Source organism: Mixophyes fleayi, chromosome 3 (assembly GCF_038048845.1).
Source record: "Mixophyes fleayi isolate aMixFle1 chromosome 3, aMixFle1.hap1, whole genome shotgun sequence".
Taxonomy (NCBI): domain Eukaryota; kingdom Metazoa; phylum Chordata; class Amphibia; order Anura; family Limnodynastidae; genus Mixophyes; species Mixophyes fleayi.
Genome location: NC_134404.1, coordinates 253,690,618 through 253,712,351, shown reverse-complemented (window position 1 = coordinate 253,712,351; position 21,734 = coordinate 253,690,618). Strand labels below are relative to the sequence as shown.

Sequence of the window (21,734 nt, the reverse complement as noted above, 5' to 3'; positions counted from 1 at the left end):
AACAAAAATGTTTGTTTTTGTTCTTGTTAATGTTGAAAATGTAATTTATCAAGTGCACATGATATGAGTGATGTTGCAAACCTTGGTAGTAACTTAGTGATTTCTCAGTGACAAGTTTATTGTTTGTGTTCCATGTCTTAAACTGCACCACATTCTCTAGCCAATAACAAGTGGGGAACTCTTACAGCTGAACCACCACATGTGTACTGTACAGCTTTTTTTGTGTTTAGATTGGTCTATTATGCAATGGATTCTAGGTTTATGCTGATGGAAATAATGGTGATGACTGAGCTGCTTGGTAGTTTTAAGTTAAAGATAGAAATAGAAGTTCATGATCTTGACTTAGTGTTAATTATATTTAAGGTTATAGTGTGTTTTTGTTTTGATTTACAATTGATTTTCAAATGAAATGTTGTTTTTAAATAAATCATATTTAAAAAAGAAAAGTTAATGGTAAAGCACTGTTAATATAAATGCTGTGTACTTTTGTATTTAAATTTCACCATTGGTCTTTTTGTGTTCTTTAATGTTCATGGAAATGTTTTTGTTCTTCATTTTTAGAATGTGCACAAATACAGATGATGAATTTAAATGTGTTCTTTTGGCACAAGTTGAAACACAAGACAATATTTTCCTTCCTGGAAGTTGGCAGCATTTGGCTTTCACATACAAAGAATTATTTGAAAGTAAGAACAAAGTCTGCAGCAATATACAGATGTGGGTTTCTGGACAGAGGTATGTTGACATTTTTATTATAGTTTTTGTATTTCAATCAAGCAGCAAGAAAAGTTTTGCTAGGAAACACATGATTATTCTTAGCCCAGATTTCCAATGTCCAAACCAAACATTTTATTACAGTTTCTGTTTTGTGACATCAAATTGTAGTGTTGCAGAGCATGAGGATACAAGTCAGTGTAATGTAAACAAAACAGATCTGATCATTGGGTGTAAAACTTCTATTTGCATTTGATATGCTAACATAAGTAATATATATGATTTCCCGCACAAGTAAAAAATCTTTCCAATTGATGTATATTTTCAAGACATGATTTAATATGTTAGTCCGATAGTATGAGGTGCTGCTTCCAGTAGTAATGTATTGTATATAATAGAAGAGAAGGAGAAGTGCTACTTATATGGAAGGCACACTCATGGAGAAAATGTTGTTGAAGGGACACTTCATTGTGGACAACAAGAGTGGATAAAAATGAACAAATAAATAAATTGACACTACACTATAAAACTACTATTTATTAGTCATGCAAATAAAACTGTATGGTTAAAAAGCGAAAGATTAAAATTTCGGAGTCTTGGTCGGGTATGTATATTCAGAAGATCAATACACTTTATTTGGTTCTGTAAATATATACCGGGAGTCTCTATCTATGGTAGTTATATTATACAGATGTCTTATGATGGGGTCTTGAAAATACCAACAATTCATTAATAGTGATCATATAAGGTAAGTGTACATGAAGATCATGCAGTCACGTGTGGTTTACACAAATGAGGTATAAGGTAAGTGTCACTTTGATGAGTATGTCACTATAATATGTCAGTATAGACCAAGAGATCCACAGTAATAAGGAATATATACAGTCCTGGTAAGTGTATTACTGTGTTAATCATCAAATCACACGAGTTTCCACTTTGGTATATAGATGGCAGATTATTTCATGTTTGTATACACCTGTTCTGCTGTACCAGTGCAAGGCTAGTAGATCTTCTTTTTTTGGAGTTTAAATATGTATAGCATCAGTTAAGGACATTCTACATATGTTATTGTATACGAATGGTACCATATATACACCTGTGCTGCTGAAGCAGTATTGCTGTATATCCCACATTAATTCTCATTATTATGTGGCCACAAATTGGGTAAAGTCTCTAGTTTTCTGACATGCATAGCTGAAATTCAAAAGTTTTTTAATAACTGGAGAATCTATAAAAATGTGATTATGGAATATCAATTATGCTTTCTTGATCTTAATAAATATATATATATATAAAGTACCTGTCAGGAAAGGGATAGTGTAGCAAAATATTTTAGTAAAATGAAGTTCGTATTTGTTATATTTATGACAAAACTATTATAGTTGGCTACTTGTTCCCTATTTCGTTTGGTATATATTCAGTCAGACATGTTTTATTTGCATAACTAATAAATAGTAGTTTTATAGTGTAGTGTCAATTTATTTATTTGTTCATTTCTATCCACTCTTGTTGTCCACAATGAAGTGTCCCTTCAACAACACAGGATTGTCTCCATGAGTGTGCCTTCCATATAAGTAGTACTTCTCCTTCTCTTCTATTATATGCATTATATATACTAGTAAGCCCACAGTGGATATAATCTTATCTTACTTGCATTACTTTGTTGCTGCACCTCCCAAGGCACACTACAAGAAGAGAAAATAACAAAAAAAATAAATAAATCCTAAAGCACTAACTTCACCACCACAAGGGAATAGTCTTCCAGATCACCATCCTTATCCTCATCCCCTTAAAGTGTAATCTGATTTTAGGTCACTGTTTCTTTATTTTTAGACTAACTTGTCATCTATGTATATCCTTCTGCAAAGTATAGGCTACATCTGACAACACTGATTGCATTGTATGTACATTTCCTTTGCTCTTACACAATTCTTTTCTGTGTTGATTAGGGAAAAGTTTGCAGGGTGACTGTTCCCCATTTGTCGCTGTGACAAATGGGACTGGGATGTAAAAAAAATCCTTCATGCAACACCGTCTACACTGTGTACTCCTGAAATTAGAACAGAGTACCCACAATGAACATTTGGACATAAGTATATAGAAGTAATTGACAGATCCAAATCAGAGACAAGTAGCACAGGTTATATACACTACATGGTCAAAATGATGTGGACACACAAACCTCATCCATATGTGCTTGTTGAACATTTCAGTCCAAATTCCATGGGCATTTATCCTCTTTGCTGCTATTCGAGCCTCCACACTTCTGGTAAGGCTTTCTACTAGATTTTGAAACATGGCTGCAGGGATTTGCATCCATTTAGCCATAAGAGCAGTAATGATGTCGGCCACTGTAGTTGGGCACTAAGGCCATGGCTTGCAGTCTTTGTTTATTTTTAATTCATCCTAATTCATTAAAATGTGCTTGATGGTGTTGAGGTCTGGGCTCTGTGCAGACCAGTGAAGATTTTCCACACCAAACTTGGGAAAATTGATGGACCTTGCTGTGTGGACAGGGGCATTGTCATGCTAAAAAAAAAAAAATGTCCTTCCCCAAACGGTTGTCACAATGTTGTAAGCACACAATTCTCTAGAATGTCATTGTATGCTGTAACATTAAGATTCCACTTAATGTAGGATTAAGATTCCCCTTAACCAAGATGCACAAGCCAAACCATGAAAAAAAGGCCCAGACATTTATTTATCCTCCAAATTTTACGCTTGTCAGTATGCTTTTTGGTAGGAAGCATTTTGACATTCACCAATCCCAGATATGTCCGCAAAACTGTCAGATGTTTAATCGTGATTTGTCACTCCAGAGAATTCGTTCCCAGTGCTCCAAAGTCCAATGGTGGTATGCTTTACACCACTATAATCACGGAATTGCGCTTGGTGCATTGTGTGCAGCTGCTTGGCACTGGAAAGCCATAAATGTCCCAACCAACAGTTCATGTGCTGACATTGCTTCCAGGGCAGTGTGGGACTCTAGTGAGGGTTTCAGCTGTGGACAGCGGTCCCATCTTGTGAAGTGGAGTGGCCTATTGCTTTGCAGCTGAGGTCCTAGATGTTTACACTCCATAATAACAGTGCTTACAGTGGACCGGGGCATCTCTAGCAGGGCAGAAATTTTAGGTACTAACTTGTTGAAAAGGTGGCATCCTAGAACAGTGCCACTTTGAAAGTCACTGAGGTCTTTAGTATGACCCGTTCTACTACTGATGTTTGTTTATGGAGGTTGCATGACTGTATGCTTAATTTTTATACACCTGTTAGCAATGGATGTAGCTGAAATGACCAAACACACTAATTGCAATGGGTGTTCACATATTTTTTTGCCATGTAGTGTATGGTAGCACAGTCCAGAGTGTAAATCAAACCGTGAATCAGTACATTGAATATTGTAGCTGGCACAGCAGAAAATCACTCGGCATGGTAAGTGTTTCTCCTATGATGTGTGTGCCTTTGTGTCACAATGAGTATGGACGTAACCATCTATGCCTGTCTGGATGTGACTGTTAACAACTGTGTCTCAGAGCAAATGTGCCATGAGCAATATGGACCCAGCTTCTGCTGATGGTCATTATTCCTTTTAATGCACCTCAATTGTCAGCATGTGCTAGATCAAATGCTCTGATTAAAATTTCACTGTGGACATTTACTGAAGGTAATTATCCTCTAGTAGATCGCTATTTCTCTCTCTGATATGGATTTGGCTGCCTCTTCCTTGAATCCAGCGTTGCTTCCACCTCTGTCTCTTTCATTTTAAATAGTTTTTGGAGTTACAATATTGAAGATTTGTGGCCCAAGAAGAGAATTGGGGTAACTTATTTCAGAAGTGAGGAAGTGGGTAATCTTGAAGTTTAAAGCTGAGTTGTTATAAATCTTGATAGAGAATAGTCCACGTTTCTAAAGCTGGGTACACACTACAGAAATTTCGACCAACTTTTTATGACGAGCAATATTCAATGGTCCGATCGCTCGGTCCATGGACTGCATACACACAAGCCTTGTTTAGGATGATAAAGGGAAGAGCGGACGTCCCTTTAGCGACTTTTTACAGCCATGTTGTCGTGGGCAATGATTTTAATTTCGTACACACTGCAGCGACATTTGCGGGGAAATGTACGAGAAACCGGAGACATTAGCATAAAGAGGCGGACCCTGCACGATAGTTAACTCCCAAAACAGCTTAAAAACAGAAGGCTACACTGTCCCTTCATTGATTCCCATTTGTAAATGTACAATGGCTACAGAACAAGAACAAGCAGCCGCACTTCTCATGCTTACTGTGACAAGAAGAATGATGGTACGGAACCGACGAGAAAGAAGGAGAAAGAATAGATCTTGTTGGAGCAAAGAGTGGTTCAAGAGGAGAGACACGTTCTGCCATATGCCCCTGCTACAGGAGATACGGGACAACAACCCCGATGATTTCAAGAATTTTCTTCGTATGAATGATTCAACTTTTCAGGAACTGCTCCAACTTGTAACCCCTCTCATCCAGAGAGAGAACACCCATTTAAGGAGACCCATACCGCCAGAGCAAAGACTGGTGACAACCCTACGTTTTTTGGCAACAGGGAGAACACTGGCAGATCTGAAATACAGCACGGCTATTTCACCTCAAGCTCTTGGCATGATAATTCCTGACACCTGTGATGCCATCATTGAAGTTCTCAGTGACCAGTATATTTGTACAAAACAACAGTATTTATTTATTTATTTTAAAAATATCGTTTTACAAATTTACATATTTAACGTAGTAAAAGTACATTTAACTTGGAATGTGCAAATCAAAGATTGTTAGAACCAGCGCAACAGTTTATAAATGTTGGTAGTGCAAAATTTTGCTTGTGTCCACACCAGGTGTGTCCCCAACGTAATGTGGCATCCTTACTGATGGTAATGGCGTGGATATCATACAAGGTTGAGACATGTCGCTTTGTCCACCCATGGTCTGAAATGTGTATGCTTGTTGGTGTCTATGGTTAGTTGAGGAAAGGCATGTGTCCGGCCACAAATCTTCAGTGGAAGCCCTACACATGACGTCGCACAGCAGCCGTTACATTTCAGTTTGTATGCGCTTGCTACTACTTCTCATTTTGCTAGCTAGTGTTGCTGCGAGTAAATCAAATGTGTCCTGTTCCTTTCTTGGTTTTAGCAGACTGTTAGCGCAATCAAGCATCCTTTCTGCTAGTGCATCACTTTCTGGTATTTCATGTATTCTTCGTCTCTTTCGCTTCTGATTTATTTTTGCTGGTGTATCACCTTGGGTCGCATCTTGCCTGTCTGCAGTTATTCTGCTTTCATGTGGAGTGGGATAAATAGTTGTAGCGTCCGGGTCTTCAACTTCCAGCAGGAGAGCCTCAGACAGTAGTGCAGGCTGGAAAAGAGTAAACGAATGAGGGGATGCAATTGCATGCATGTTCAAATGTTAACTATGTACACATCTTTATGTTTCAGTTCCCATCGAGTGAAGCTGACTGACAAGTGATAGCCGAGGACTTTGAAAGACTGTGGAATTTCCCAAATTGCGGTGGTGCTATTGACGGCAAACATGTCCGAATCATGCCACCATCAAACAGTGGATCTTTCTACTACAACTACAAAGGGTTTTTCAGCATTATTTTTAATGGCCATCGTGGATGCGAACTATGAATTCCTATTCGTGGACATTGGGAAAAATGGAAGAGTCTCAGATGGTGGTGCATTGGAGCATAGTGCCTTCCATAACAAACTAAAAAACAAGGTCCTAAACCTTCCATTGCAGAGCAGCACTAAATACGGATTAAATTTTGTCTTTGCGGCAGATGACGCCTTTGCATTGCATGGGAACGTATTAAAACCATACCCACAAAGAAATGTGACCCATGAAAGGCGTATATTTAATTACAGATTGTCACATGCTAGGCGTGTCGTAGAAAATGCCTTTGGGATTTTAAGCAATAGGTTCAGAGTTTTTCACTCTACAATCAACTTGCGTTTGGTCAAAATAGACAAAGTTGTGATGGCCTGTTGTGTTCTGCATAATTTTCTGCGGCGTAAAAGCATTAGTGGCCGTACCACCCAGGTCAATGCGGAAAGTAATGGTGAGGACATGGAGGTAGTGGGCTTAACAAAATTAGAGTGTGCCCACTCTAAAAACAGTTGTTCTGTGGCAAAATTAAATCGTGAGGCCTACCTTTCATATTTCAACGGAGATGGTGCCGTGCAATGGCAAAATGATTGTATATGAATATAAACATGTTATGCATTGTTATTGTGTTGTTGATTGTTTGAACATTAATAAATCTGTTGCATAACAACATAATGATGTACTGTACTTACTGTGCCGCTTGCAGGTATATCATATGCTTGCTCTACCGCTGGGGATGAACTGCTGTCTGTGGGCAAGTTGCTAATGGACGTACGTGGTGTTTCTTGGTCCTTCACAAAGTGTAACATATCAAAGTACCATAGCTTTGGCACATACACGTCTTCAGCTGCAGCTCCTGATTTTTTGGATGCTTCAACTTTATTTAATTCTTTTTTATACACAGTCCTAAGGTTCTGGATCTTGCTTTTTGCCCATTCAACAGTTGCTCCAGGGTGATATGGCAGACATGCTTTTACAAGCTCTTGCATCGCAATGTTTTGCATCATTCTGTTAGAATATTCCTTGGATTTGGCTTTCCACAAACATGGGTGAGCCCTGTAGGTCTCAATGAAATCCTTCATTAGGTCAGCATTTCTTTCATATGTCATTATGATGATCTGTTTTAGTATAATAAAAAGAAACATAAGTCCCATCCGTGCTGTAAATATCAACAATGCAAGTACACATGTATGTATCAATCAAAGAACTTACCGTATATGTGAACGAATGTACAGCTCCGAAGAATCGTTAAATCCCTTTGTATGTAATGGTCATGAACGGGTTACAGTTATTGGAAAAAAAAAAAGATACACTAGGTTTTTATACACTAATAGTCTTCAATCACAATGCTCTATTCTGTAAACAAACGCCCATGTCAGAGTGTATAAAATTATAGAGGATCCTGTCTGGCGCCGAGGAACGTGAGAAGAAGGAGAATAAAGAGAAGGTGTTAGTGGGGGTGGAAGCAATGGAGACGGAGACGCAGGCCCAAATGGTGCCGGAAGGGCCAACAAATGTAGGAAAAGTTACAGAGGGGCATGGAGATGCTCAAGAAGAATATACTGCAGGTAAAAGAGCAAAGTCAATGAGCCCTAGAGAGATGGAGATGATGGTCAAAATACTGGACCAGTACGACTGCGACTGTCAAAAGCGAAAGTACAGAAAAGTGAATAATAGAAAGGAATTGATAATGCAAAAACTACTGCAATTACTGAAGGAAAAACTTGGAAAGAAAATAAATAAATTCCAAGTCCAGAAGAGGTGGTCGGACCTTAAAAATAAAGAAGCTAGGAGACTGGAGCGAATCCGTAAAAACCTAAAAAAAAGTGAGTACCACGAGTAGTCGTGTAATGTACCTGTTTGAATTCTGTCGCTAGAACCAATGCAAACGTATGATTATTGTTTTGTCAGAAGCAAGAATTAACGGTGACAAGGCCACTGTAGATACCAGTGATGTAATTACACCTGTGATAAAAAGCGAAAAAATAAATGTGTCCGAGGGACCGCAACATAAAGTTCTCTCGAGCAGTGTGCAAGGTGAGCACATGTCAGGTCTTGGATTAAAACTTGTATTAACTTTAGTACAGATAGAAGCAAAATGGTAAAACCTTTGTATTTTCTTACTTCATAAATACCATCGTCATATCAGACGAAAGTTCGGAACAGGGAAAAAATGTCGCCGAGCTCTACGATCATTTGCAAACAATGAAAGACAATATTGCAAACATTAAGAGAAAAATAAAAATCCTTGATAATACTTTCGATGATATGTATATGCTGTTTGCAACTGTTGTGCCACAAACCAGTACCACCATTGCACTGTAATGCTACTTTTTTTTCACTTTTCAAATTGTACTGGAGAAGTTGAACGTTTCTATTGCTTTTACCAGCAATAAAAGTTTTGCATTCACACTGTGTGGTTTATTTCGAGTATTTCAGACATATTGGGGCATATCCATTCTATAATAAACGTTATTATGGCTTTCATAACTTTCATAGTTTTGAAACTTTATAGAGGTTAAATGACAAATGAATGCGAACATACATCCAAAGGTTAATAACCCACGTGCTTTCTACACGTGTAACAGTCTACAGCCAGACAGGTGCAATACACATCGATACAAAACACAATGATGTGCGGATTCTGCACCACGTGGGACTGTGATTGACATTAAAAATTTACATACACACGCCCCCCAGGTCGAGGAAGTATCGAACGATTGTCGTGGATCCGTCGGAAGTTCATACACACTACACAGCGGAAACGAGATTGGAACGAAAATATTAAACGGTACGACCAACCAAATGAGGCGAGAATTGTCCATTTGGGCAGACTTTCGACCATCGTGTAACTGTACACACTAACCCGACTTTTGACTGAGCGGTCGTATGTCGGCAGTTTGAGCCGATTATTGGACGAAAACAGTGTAGTGTGTACCCAGCTTTAAACAGACAGTGTCTAGCAGGAATGCACATGCAACACAAAAACAAAAGCCTTTTCCTGAACCAGAAGATTAAGGCAGTTCAGCTTAGATAAAGGATTAAGACAATCATGATTGTTAGCTGCTAATTGTCTTGACATTTATACAGTGACGGATGCATTTTTCATGTCTCCACCTCTCACATACTCTCCTCATTCCAACTGTAAGACACCACCAGTAGCTATATAAATATGCCATATAATAACCCCAGCTGGCTCGTTCACTTTTTGATTTATCTGTAACTGATCCGGTTTGTTTGAATTTGGCAAGGAGTTTGGCAACTGCACTGTGACTAATGAGTGGCCTATTTGGGTGATGTTGGTTGAAATTATTTGCTATAGCATGTGTGCTTCGTTCTCCAGATATCAAGACTATCTCAACTCGTTCTGGGTTTTTTTAGTGCCATTGTCATTAATGTCACTACCTGCAATTGAAAACTCAGTTAAAACTTAAGAATTAATAAAGTTTTGTTAACACAAACAACACCATTATTTTGCTTATGAAATTCTGTATCTGTTTGGTATGTGACTTGACTACTGTTCCATTTAGAGTTGCATCCAAGATGACCAACATCAAGATGGCCACCATACTGGCCACATACCCTTAAAAATATTTCACCACACTCAGATCATCTGTGTAGGCACTGGATTAATATTTCCTTACTCATTTCTGTTTTAAAATGGTGTTTCCACACTTATGGACCACCCTGTACAATACACACACAAACCACAATGGCTGAATAAGTAGTATTGACAGTAAAATATGAACAAATGAGGCGAACAGGAATCAAGGAGTTACTATTTCAGGAAATTTTAAGCTGCGCTACCACCTACAGAAAACCTTTTACTAATGTGTCCTACCCCCTAAATACAGTAATTTTTCCCAGGGCTCCTCAATTACGCTTACAGCTGCATCCAAGGACTGAGAAGACAAATCACAAACCATAGTCATTTTCAGCATTGAAGCGGGGGAAATATATTAAAGAGCAATTTACTAAATTTCCAGGAAATCTCCAAAAATAGTTTTGCTGTTTTCAGGCAGCTGTCCATAACTGTGGAATGCTGCTTGCAAGTGCTAGCTATGAATGACTGTGCTAGTGATTTAATGAGCCAGGGCTCCTAGATGGTGGGTGAAAGAACGAATGAAAATCTTTGACATATGAGATAACATATGATAAGTAGTAGAAAATAGCAAATTGGAAAATTAACAAATGATGTGTCAATTGGGTTCATGAATAGAATGGATGGGTGGAAAAGTATATGAAAAAGGTCGTACTGTAGCAATAAGAATAATATTGCAAAGAAATGTGATGTAGAAGAGGTACTAGCAATTGGATGCAGATAAATAAGACCGCTGGATAGCAGTATTCGACAGAAGTCAAAAGGATCATGGAAGAAAGTAATAATAAATGGTAAACAATTACCAACAGTAAAAATCAATGAATCTATGATTATAAACTGGAAACAGATCTAGTGTGAGGCATAAATGAATAAATAACTGAAAGCAGGATTAATGAGATGAGAGAAATTAAATAATGTGAGATTATTTGCAGACAGCAAAAGTTAAAAGGAACATGAAAGGCAACAATATATATCAATAATAGTAAATAAATGAATAAACAAAGAAGATATCTAAAGACACAAGATAAATAAAATGAATAAATAATGTTAAAATAAGATTTATATCAAACTGTGCACATTGTGGTCCTCTCTGTAAGAAAAGTCAAACGCATCTTGCCACTAATGGTAACTTAATCAATGGAATAATAAGAATGGTTGGTAGAAGAAATTTGGAAATTTTAAAAGTTTTGGCCATTTTTGCTATAAACTGGGTGGGACTTGTTCTATACATTGAAATTACTAGAAAGTTTAACAATAGCATTTAATTCTTTGCTGTTAGTCCCTACGTTATCAATGGGGCTGGAGGTGAGTACATGGTCAGCCAATTACAAGTGACCAGTATGTAAAGATTGCAGAGCTTCTCCCATTCATGTCTATGGGAAATGCATTTCAATGGATTTCTGTGCCCATTGAAATGTATTGCCTTACAAAAATATAAATTTTTAATACATTGGAGATTTTGGGGGATGAATGAATCATCTAATTTTGGTGATTTTAATACTTCTCAAAGTTGTATGCTTGGTAGCAAGTCTCTGTGGTAATGTGATAGCGGATGGGGAGGAATTTACAGTGTGTGAGCAGACAGGCCTCAGAGGAGTGTACCATGTGACTTTGGTTGCCATGGTAGTCACATGACACTGTACATATGCATAAAAATAATTTTCTATTAAAAGCTTTTTTTATTTAAAAACTTTTTCTATATCAAAAGCTTTCCATGTTAGTACAAATGTGACTATGGTGTAGCTTATTATATCAATACTCATTACTTTCAAAACAGGAAAACAGAGGTCACTGTGGAATATAATCCTCCAAGAAAAGGTAGCCTGCCATCTGACAGCAACAAAACTTTTTGTATGATTGGGCATCATATGTCATCTCAAGAAGACTGCACTCTATTGACAGGACAGCTGAGTTTGGGAAACTTACTCCTTTTTAATGGTGAGTCTGCAACCTAGCAGGAAAAATAAATTGTTTTCTATTTAAAAGGCTAAATCAGCATGAAAACTGTTTTCTTATTTTTATATTCAGGTCCAACACTTGGTATAGAAGAGGCATTTCATTTATATTGTCGAGGTCCTGATTTTACGTCATTAGTGACTTGTAAACACGGTGATATTATCATTGATCATTGCAAGTACATTTCAAAAGAAATTCTGCAGAATGAACACATACATGACTTTATCATAAAAAACAAGAGGATTGACATGACTTCTTTATCTGTAAGTTGAAAACAATTATGTGATTTAAATATTCATCTAGTTTGAAGTTTTTGTATGCAATAATATTAAGCCTCTATAAAATAGAAAGTGTTGAAATTTATAGGACACTTGGGGCTGCATACAACTTTTTTATTTGGAACGTTATTTATTATTAATAATTAAGTTTTATTTCATCAGAACAATATTTCACATTTTCAAGTTACAATACAACATTTATTTCATACATGTTATTTTGCTATTAATTTTGCATCCATGAGGAATTGTATGTTGCAGTTAAATATGCATGTCCATGTATTAATGACATATATCTATGAAAGATTTGTTCAGTGTTTGTCCCCTAGAGCATGACATGCATTCGTAGAGCCAAGATATTACAAACAAACAGTTAAAAAATAAAACTCAAACTCTAAACAAGTAACAGAGCTGAAAGTGAGTCATATATTACAATTATTGTTCTGATCAATTTCGTTTGTCACAGGATCATCTAACATAAAGGGGAGTGTGTAATTGCATGGTCTGTGATGTTGTTGTTTTTGTTTTTTATGTTTATTTTTAAGGTTGTATCACAGGGGGAAGAGAGATAGGCGAGTACATAAAATACAAAAAAGAGGTGGGAAGGCAATGGTGGTGGGTAAATCAGAAAGCAGTACAGTTAAAAAAAAATCTCTTATTTTATATTTATTGCCACAAAAGAAAACCAGTTATGCAATCTTGTCTTTTACAATATTTTCCAAGCATAATAGCATAATTATCAGTTTATTTGTAATTGGTCAGTATATGGGAATGCAAGGGGATTTGGGGCTTCCATTTGGGAAATGTTGGTAAGAGGAACAGGAGGGGGTGAAGATGCCCAATAGAGGTGAGTGTCTTTTGGGGGGAGAGGGTTTTTTTGTTTGATAAGTGGCCTGAATAACTTGTTTCAGTGTTTATTTCAGATGGTTTGAAGAGGAGGTTCGACCTCCAACTGTGAGGTCCATGGAGACATACTCAAGTTGAGTGTGTTGTGTAATATAAGAAAAGAAAACTATAGCGCTATACCCTATGTTGTTGGTGAATATAGTGTCTATTAAATGTCCAATGGCAGAGTTGAATCAGAATAAAAAAAGTCAGTATGTTTAAAGTTCCTTACCTCACAGTTTGATTGTAGCTGATGGTCCATTTGTGGTGATCTTCTTTTAATCCTGATATGGTTTTCTCAGCGGAAGTCTGGTTTTGCTCTATGCAGCTATGACAAGTCCCCAGTATGCATTATCGTACTGGTATCCTCATGTTCTGCTCTCAAATACTCAGCACTTCTAACTGTAGAGTGCCCGTCTATAGCGTGTCTGTTTTTTTTCATGCTTTTCAATGTGGAATGCACAGCGATTTCCGGACAGCGGTGTCTACCTAATGCTAGTTTCTTCCTGTATTTTGTTCAAAAGCATATAATTGTCCCTGTATAGAATAGGGTTGTTGAAATTTCTCTTACAACATGTTTCAACTGATTAACCGCTTTCTTCAAGGATCAGTGTAGAAGCAGTGCTAATTGTGATTTATTATAGATTACAGGTGTCACACGTTTGCCTTTGTCCTCTGTATGTAAGAATTCACTTTATAAAATGATAAACTGTTGTGATAAAAGCGTCTGTATTGTCCCTCTCTATGATGATATTGCTGGGACTTTTGGTGTTTGTATTAATATTGCACATAGTCCACAGCCATATTCTCTTTGGTCTCTTCAATAATGTCTTCCATATGGTGTGTCGTATCCTCAGGCGGTTTTTCCATTTCATTATACATTGTAAGTGGTGCTAGTTCCCCAGGATATGAAGATTAGGTCTCTGGGTCCTTATTTGGTGTATTTCCAGAATGGTGTATACAGAGTAATTGCTTGTTGGTGGGTTGTGGTGTATGTGATCTATTCCGATATATTTGGACTAAATATGTGCCTAGTTGTTTGTTTATGATGTGACCATAAAATGTCAAGAATTATTTGGATATAATGGTCTGGGCTTCATTTCCTGTGTTGAGTCCTTTCATTTGTTCAGATAGCCTTGCTTTTAGGGGTCTTATTGTTCTCCCTATATACTGTGAACCAGATGGGCATTCTATGAGCTATATTACTCCACTGCTGTCACTTGTCAGACTATCCTTGATTTTGTAAGTTTGTTAGGAGGTACAATCTCTGGTGGGTTTTGTGGTCTTATAGTTTAGTGTTCTGCAGTTTGAGCACCTTTTACAGTGGTAGAACCCCCCATTTGTGGTTGTTGAGACTATGTTGTGAAGGTGTGTTACGTGGTCAGATGTGGTTTGAAATTATTTTTAATTTGTTTTATTTTGAGGTCCAATGCCTTTCTAAATATTACTTCTGAGAATGGCAATAGAATTGTGTAGAGTTGATCTAATGATTTCACCTTCCAAGTGATGAGAAATATTTTGTTGAGTGTACAGTAGTGGTTCTCTCTCCTTTAGTTTTGTTGCTTTGATTTTACCATCCATTACTTTTGTATCAATTTTTTTTCTCCAGAAACTAGATCCTAAGTTGTTCTTGATTTCTGAAAAGTTTGGGAGCAGTTTCGTCTGAGTCTTTTATATTGTCCTGTAGGTATATTTCTTAGCCAATTTGGGTCGTGCCTGCTTGTTGATAGAATGGAATTATTTACATCCACTGTCTTGTGGAATGTTTTTGTTTCTATTTTTTTCTTTTTTACAAACATTTCTAAGTCTAGAGACTCCATACTCGTGTTACTGTATTTCGTTGGTAATTGTAGGTTTCTATTGTTGGTGTTGGACTAAGTTTAACCCATAGTCAAGCCCTGACCTGATGTGATCCTGTTTTCACTTCCTCATGAATAAATTTACATAGCTCGGGGGCAAACCTAGTCTCAATTGCTGCCCGTGTTTTCTGGAGGTAAAACTCTCCCAGAAACTGTAATTGTGTCTTAGGATGATGTCTAACCCCTGAACGAAGAAAATGACGTTTGGGGGATCTAGTGCAGTTTCTTTCTCCAGAAAGTGTGTAACACTTGCAAGGCCCTGTTGATGATTGATAATTGTATACAATGAAGTGACATCACTTGTCACTAGCCATTGATCTTGTTCCCATGTTGTATTTTGCAGAATCTGAAGTATGTGTTATGTCTAGCAAGTGTGACCTTTGCTCTTTCACATACTGTTGAAGAAGTGAATCTATATATTTACAGAGGTTTGCCATAATGAAATGTATGCCTGATATAATCAGTCGTCCAGGTTTTGTTGAGTTTTTGTGAATTATAGGCAAATAGTTGAATATAGGGATAACTGGGTGGCTAATGTTAAGAAAATGAATAACTTAAAGGTTAGGGAGTGTGTTGTGTTGTTTGGTTATTGTTTGTGGTAAGTCATCTGCATAGAAAGCTTTCTTGTTCTCCCAAGAGTCAACTTTGATACCAGGTAAATCTGGGTTATTGCATATTCTCACCGCTAGTGGTTTCTTGACCCTAGGATAAGACTAAGAGGGACAGGGGCATCTATGCTTCATGCCAATTCTGATTTAGATGGTGGATGAAGAGAAATCTTTGGCAAGAACTGAGGCTGTTGGGTTATGGTTAGAGCATCTGTGTCCCTGCAAAAGGCACCCCTGTTGCCTATGCTTGATAGGGTTTTCTGCTAGAGAGGCCACACTAACTTGCCATAGGCTTCATCTGTATCAAGAGTCACTACCGGAGCCAAGTGCACCTTTTTATTCACTGCATAGATTAAATTGATGGTCCTCTTGGTATCTGATGCCTGTCAGCTGGTTCAAAATTCTCCTGGTCCAAATGTACCAGGGAAAGCTGTGACCGAACCCCACTAATTTGCTAAGATTTTTAAAAATGGTTTGAAAAGTACAATGAGGAGGGAAGTCTGTTTGTAGCTGCCCGAGCTGTTCAGATTTCGTCCTGGTTTAGATATTGCCACTATTTCAGATCTGGTGGTAGCCCCATCAAATTTAAAGTCTTGTATGATCAAACTAAATAAGCCCATCAGCATGAGGACCAGAACACCTGAAAATTTCCTCTAGTGTGAGGCAGTGAAACAGTCCAGTCCTGGCTCTGCAGTGTATTTTAAGTTCTTTGATAGCACCATTAATTTCTTCTGCAGTAATTTCTATTTTGAGATCTTAACTTAAACTGAACTTAAAAGCCACCAGGAGGTGACAAGAATGCATAAATTATTTGTTTTTAAATTTAGATTTAGGTCATATGGTGATGCATAATAAACGTGGAATTGAATTGCTATTTTTGTTGATTCATATATTAGTGTGCCATCCTTTTCTTTAAAATTATTAAGTTTCAGGAGCGATTAGGATGAAGAACGTCTTTAGGTATCTACAATTGTCTTTCGCTTTAAAGAGTATTCTGTGATATACTAGTATAGCTGTGCCTCTGTCCTTTGATTCTGCTGATACGTAGCATGCGTGTGTTGTTTCTACTTGCTAGATTCAAGGTGAGGGTCTTTGAAATGGGTCTCTTGAAGCATAAATACATCTGAAACTATGATAGAGCTTAGTGGGAGAATTGAGGCCTTTTATTAATGTAGCACCCCTTTCCCTAGCACACCGAAATGGGTGGTGAAATGTTCTCTCTCTATTCAGTGCCTCCACCTGTGTCTTCTACACAGTATGGTTGAATGTGGACTGTGACGGAATCCACCAGGGGTTGACTGGGGAAGTCCCTTGTACTTGACCACGCTAACCCACTAAATAATAATGTACCGAACACTGTGGTTGCAAACAATCAACTGGGTGCTTATTTTGGGGGAAATAATGGGAGAGGCGGATTTACATATGGGGAAGTTATAAACAGGATAAATGGTACAGCGGTTAAGATATTAATCAAAGGAAACAGTACAGTAATGAGTAAATAACAAGATGGTCACCACACATACATTTACTGGCGCCCCAAACTTTCCCACAATGCACCCACACACAGTGTGAAAATATAAATCAACAACAAACACAATCCCGCCAATATTATATAGTTTGTGAGATTAACTAATTAACGTTGGTGCACTTGTTGTAACGCTGGTAACTTTCATATCTCTGACAGGTAACACAGTCTCTGATATATGCCTTAATAGTGTCAGTGTTTGGTGTGTTTTTACTTATCTCTCTCCTTTTGACTGAAGATGAGGGTCTTATCCACTGTTGGGTCATGGACTAACTGCAAGCATGATCTTGCTAGCTGTTCCTCTCTGCTCACACGCAATTTGTTAATAGCGAGAGTCTCTCTCTCCGTACATAGGCTCGCTTTGCTGTGTAATCTCCCTCAAGCCTGTTAGGAGGCTTGATAGTGGATTTTCTGTAGTGATCCAGCTACAATACCTCTGTGACTGGATCACTGATAAATAACTTTTGGCAGGGCGCTTATTTATATAATTACATGTGCACTTATTTTTGATATTGTGAGATAGGAAATCGTTATTTCTGATACCAGGGTAGAATTTTTTTTTTTTTTATGTTTTAACCCTTCAAAAGCAAATACCTTATTCCTTTTTTTTTTTTTTTTAACTTTAAAAGTTTTTTATTGGATTTTGAAAAAAATTTAAGGGGTACAGAAATAAAATGGGGGGGAGGAAGGGAAGGACAACAAAACAAATGGGAAAAGGGGGTACATAGTGGGTATGGAACACAACCAGAAGATACCAGAAGATCTATACCAGAAGATACATGTTTTAAAGAAAACACATCAAACCCTTTTCAATGTATTGTATCGGGCACAAAAATGGACGGGGTGACCTCTAGCTCCAATGCTCTACTGTGGGTCTTGTACCGGTGCACCCTCTGCCTCAGTCACATAGATATGCCAAGCCCGCCATTTCACCAATGGGGAGGCAGCCGCCGTGGAATAAGGCACACCAAGAGTTTCCATTTCAAAACTGAAATTAATTTTAGAGATAAACTTTGCCAGTGAAGGAGGGAGAGGCTGTTTCCACGCCTTGGTGATCGCCGCTCTTGCAGCTACAAAGATCTGCCCCATCACATATCTATCCCACTTCGGAATTGAAGCTGAATAATGGTGTAGGAGGGCCAATTTAGGGGCCAATTGAACTGGGTAGCCAAACATCTTATTTAAGAGCGTGAATACCTCATTCCACAGGGGCTGTATCACTGGGCAGGACCAAAACATATGGAGTATATCTCCTCTCTCTGAACAATTACGCCAACATTTTGGGGGAGTGGAGGGCCACATTTTGTGTACCTTTTCTGGGGAGGCATACATTCTGTTAATAAGCTTTACTAACATTTCTGTGTGGTTGAGACATTTGGATATTTTAAAGGAATTCAAGAAAATACGCTCCCAGTCCTTTCCTGAAAGCTCTAATTGGAGATTTGCCTCCCACTGGAGCTGCACTTTGGACTTGGGTGCATCCGTTTGCACTTGCAAAATATTATACCAACCAAATATGCCTGCTTTATTACTCTCCTTCGTCAATTTAGAATAATATAATGGTATGGGCGGAACAATTGGTGTATCTAAGTGGCGGAGTTGCTAGCCAGTGTCTGACCAAAATCCCCTCTAGGTAGAGATCGCAGAGGTGAGTGAAAGAGGAAAGTCTACCTTCTTCAAAACAGTGGCCCAGTGTTTGGACACATCTAGCTGCCCACCCTGACAAGTTTAAATCAGGAATCTGTTTAGCCACTGCCTGTATGGATACGTTAGCTGTGAGGCGTAGCATCCCCTCAGTAACACTGCATAAATGGTCCCATATTACTAAGGCATCTCTAGTGAGAATAGGTAAACTGTTAGCAGGGGGCCTCCATTCTCTGGGCACCCACAAGAGATCCACCAGGGGGAAGTCAGCTCCAGGTCTACCCAAGGCTTCTAGCCTTCAGGAAGGTACCAATCCCTCACCTGGGATAGCAGACAAACTTCTTGGTAATTTCTCAAATTGGGAAGGGCCAAACCCCGTTGAATTTTCCCACGGATCATACATTGCATTGCCATACGAGGAAGCTTAGCTCTCCATATGTATGTCTTCTTGTTTGAGATTAACTTGCTCATTAGGCGCGCAGGAAGGCGCAATGCTAACATGTGGAATAGGTACATTAGCTTCAGGGGGAGCGTCATTTTGATTGCAGAGATTCTGCCCAGCCTGGAGACCTCGTAGCACATCCAGGTAGTCGTTAGTGATACTAACTGAGCTTGAAGTGAAGAGAAATTCTTATCTATGACTGAATCCAGCTGCGGAGTTGGCTGTATACCCAGGTATAATAGCTCGGTAGTTTTCCATGAGTAATTAAAAATTATCTTTCAAACTCCGTAACCTCTCAATAGGGATATTAATTGGAAGAGCCTCTGTTTTAAAAGTATTAAGCTTATAGAGGGAGGCCCTGCTAAATTGAGAATGGATATTGTGGATCACTGGCAACAAGGTCTCCGGCTCTGTGACAAATAGCCATCGTCACCGAACAGGCATGATTTATATGCTTTATTAAAGTAATTCTATCGTTTTAAAATAAGCATTGCCCAATCAATTGTATGTGTGTCCAAAGCACATGGTGGTTTATTTTAGCAGATGTAAATAGTCAACAATTTCAATACATTATTATATTATGATAAAGTACAGTACAGCACAGCCAATACCAAAAGATAAGTACATACCAATGTAATCGCTTGCACTCGCATGCGCACCCACGGGACCCGATGGACAATATTCTGTATAGAATATTGTGTCAGAGTTGACTGAGGCCCCAGTGAGATGCAGCTAATATATATACAGTCAGTGTTTCATTGTGAACAATAGAGATGACGTAGATTGTTTCTATAGGTCCAGACGTTGGGTGGGTCCAGGCCAGACAGGTAATAGGTTGATTCAATCTAAGGAATCCAAAGGTGGGGGTCTTCTCTCCAGGGGGTCTGCTCCTTTTCATAGCCAGTATCATACAAAGGTTTACTCTCTAATATCAATAACTAAAGTATACAATGTGCGATCTCTTCGCCGACTGCACCGGACAGCTGCTGATGATTAGGGCTTCAATATGATATCAAGCATGACACCTTTCCTATTACCTAAACCTTTAATAACACTACAATGTACATATAATCACTATATATATATATATATATATATATATATATATATATAGACTAATAATAAACCGAATACTATCTGCTCCTGAATTACAGTGTAACAGAACCAATATGAAATTATATAAATAACTAACTGTTGTAATGCGAGTGTGTGCATGCGTATTTTACCGTGCGAACGCACCACGCCACGTAACACGTGGCGTACGCTTCGCAATACGCACGGCAAACCAATATTAAACCAATATACTTTCGTTCATCCAATTATACGACTTCAACAGTCCACCCTTTGATAGTACAATAAACTATCACCTTAAAGATGTTATAAGCAGGATCTCAGTACCACGTTTCCTTGTTATGTAATACAAATCCCCCTTGGTGTATGTCCACGCTGTTTGTAGATCTAAACAAGTTATCATAAGAGAGAGTCTTAATCCTCTAAACGACTTCTTGTTTTACTATAAACCGTACACTTCTGGAGCTTGGAGATAACCTTTTGTATGCCCTTCAAGGGTGCAATAAAACACTTAATACATTATTTGGAAAGGTACACGGTACAATAGAACGTGTATCAGCTATACAGAATTCTCTACTACAGTTCTTCAAGTTTAACAGGTTCTTCTGTCCAACGCATGTCTTCAAGCTCAGAATACATTTAAACACTTCATGTTCATCAATAGCATCATCCTATGTCTATCAATAATGTCATAAGCAATCTCCTTCAGCTTGCGTTAATATACACACATCTAATAATGTCACCAGTTCTTTTCATCAACACTTGTGGGCGGGCTATTGTCTGTTCGTTCTTCCCAGTCTCTCAATACTCAGATTTAACAGTGATCGGCTTGCAAAGCATTGGGAGACTTCAGACTGAGGGACCTAGGTGTCCTACTTTTTCCCTTAGTGACCTCCCGCCTATAGTTCGGGTACCTCAAGAATATTTAGTGGAAAGAGAACTAATCCTACTTGATATAATCACTGAGGCACGTGTGAGCACGCCCAGCATTTTGTTTGGTCTAAAACCTTACCCTCCCAAGAATGATAATCATTCTCAAGGATGCCTGCTCAAGTCCGAATATTACTGGACTGGCATCGCTGGGTGTACCTCTTTTTAACTATGGGGTCGCCGTACTTACGGACGTAATGCTACTCAGACAATAGCCCCTCGCACTTTCTCCAAGCTCCAAGGTTTCTTAATTTTCCTTTACCCCTGAATTGAATAGAGTAATTGACTGGACTGATTATGCTACTAACTTCTTCCTCCCCAACACCTCCTTATCATTACCTGAACCAGTCTCTGTCACCTGCTAATAATCAAAAGAATTAACCGTCCTGAGAAGAGAGTGAAATGAGAGAACACAAAAGAGGAAAAACTACAACTTCATGCTGGACAACAGTCTTGGCCTTTGGCTCAGGTGCTACTAACTGCATTCGAGGCCTTCCAGTACAGACTCATGAGTGCCCTTGGACCCTTCTCTGAGTGTTGGCCCCTCTGCAGTGGGTGGTATGGGCACCAGTGTATCTCTGCTACCCTT

The 21,734-nt window shown here is 38.4% G+C and overlaps 1 protein-coding gene across 1 annotated transcript in view; it reads left to right on the top strand.

The window, feature by feature from the left end:
- LYST (lysosomal trafficking regulator) overlaps positions 1-21,734 on the top strand; it is a 461,445-nt gene that overhangs the window by 118,586 nt on the left and 321,125 nt on the right. The window contains exons 14-16 of the mRNA XM_075200948.1: positions 562-735; positions 11,728-11,888; positions 11,979-12,169. Coding sequence (XP_075057049.1) covers positions 562-735; positions 11,728-11,888; positions 11,979-12,169 — 526 coding nt within the window. The remainder of the gene's footprint in view (positions 1-561; positions 736-11,727; positions 11,889-11,978; positions 12,170-21,734) is intronic.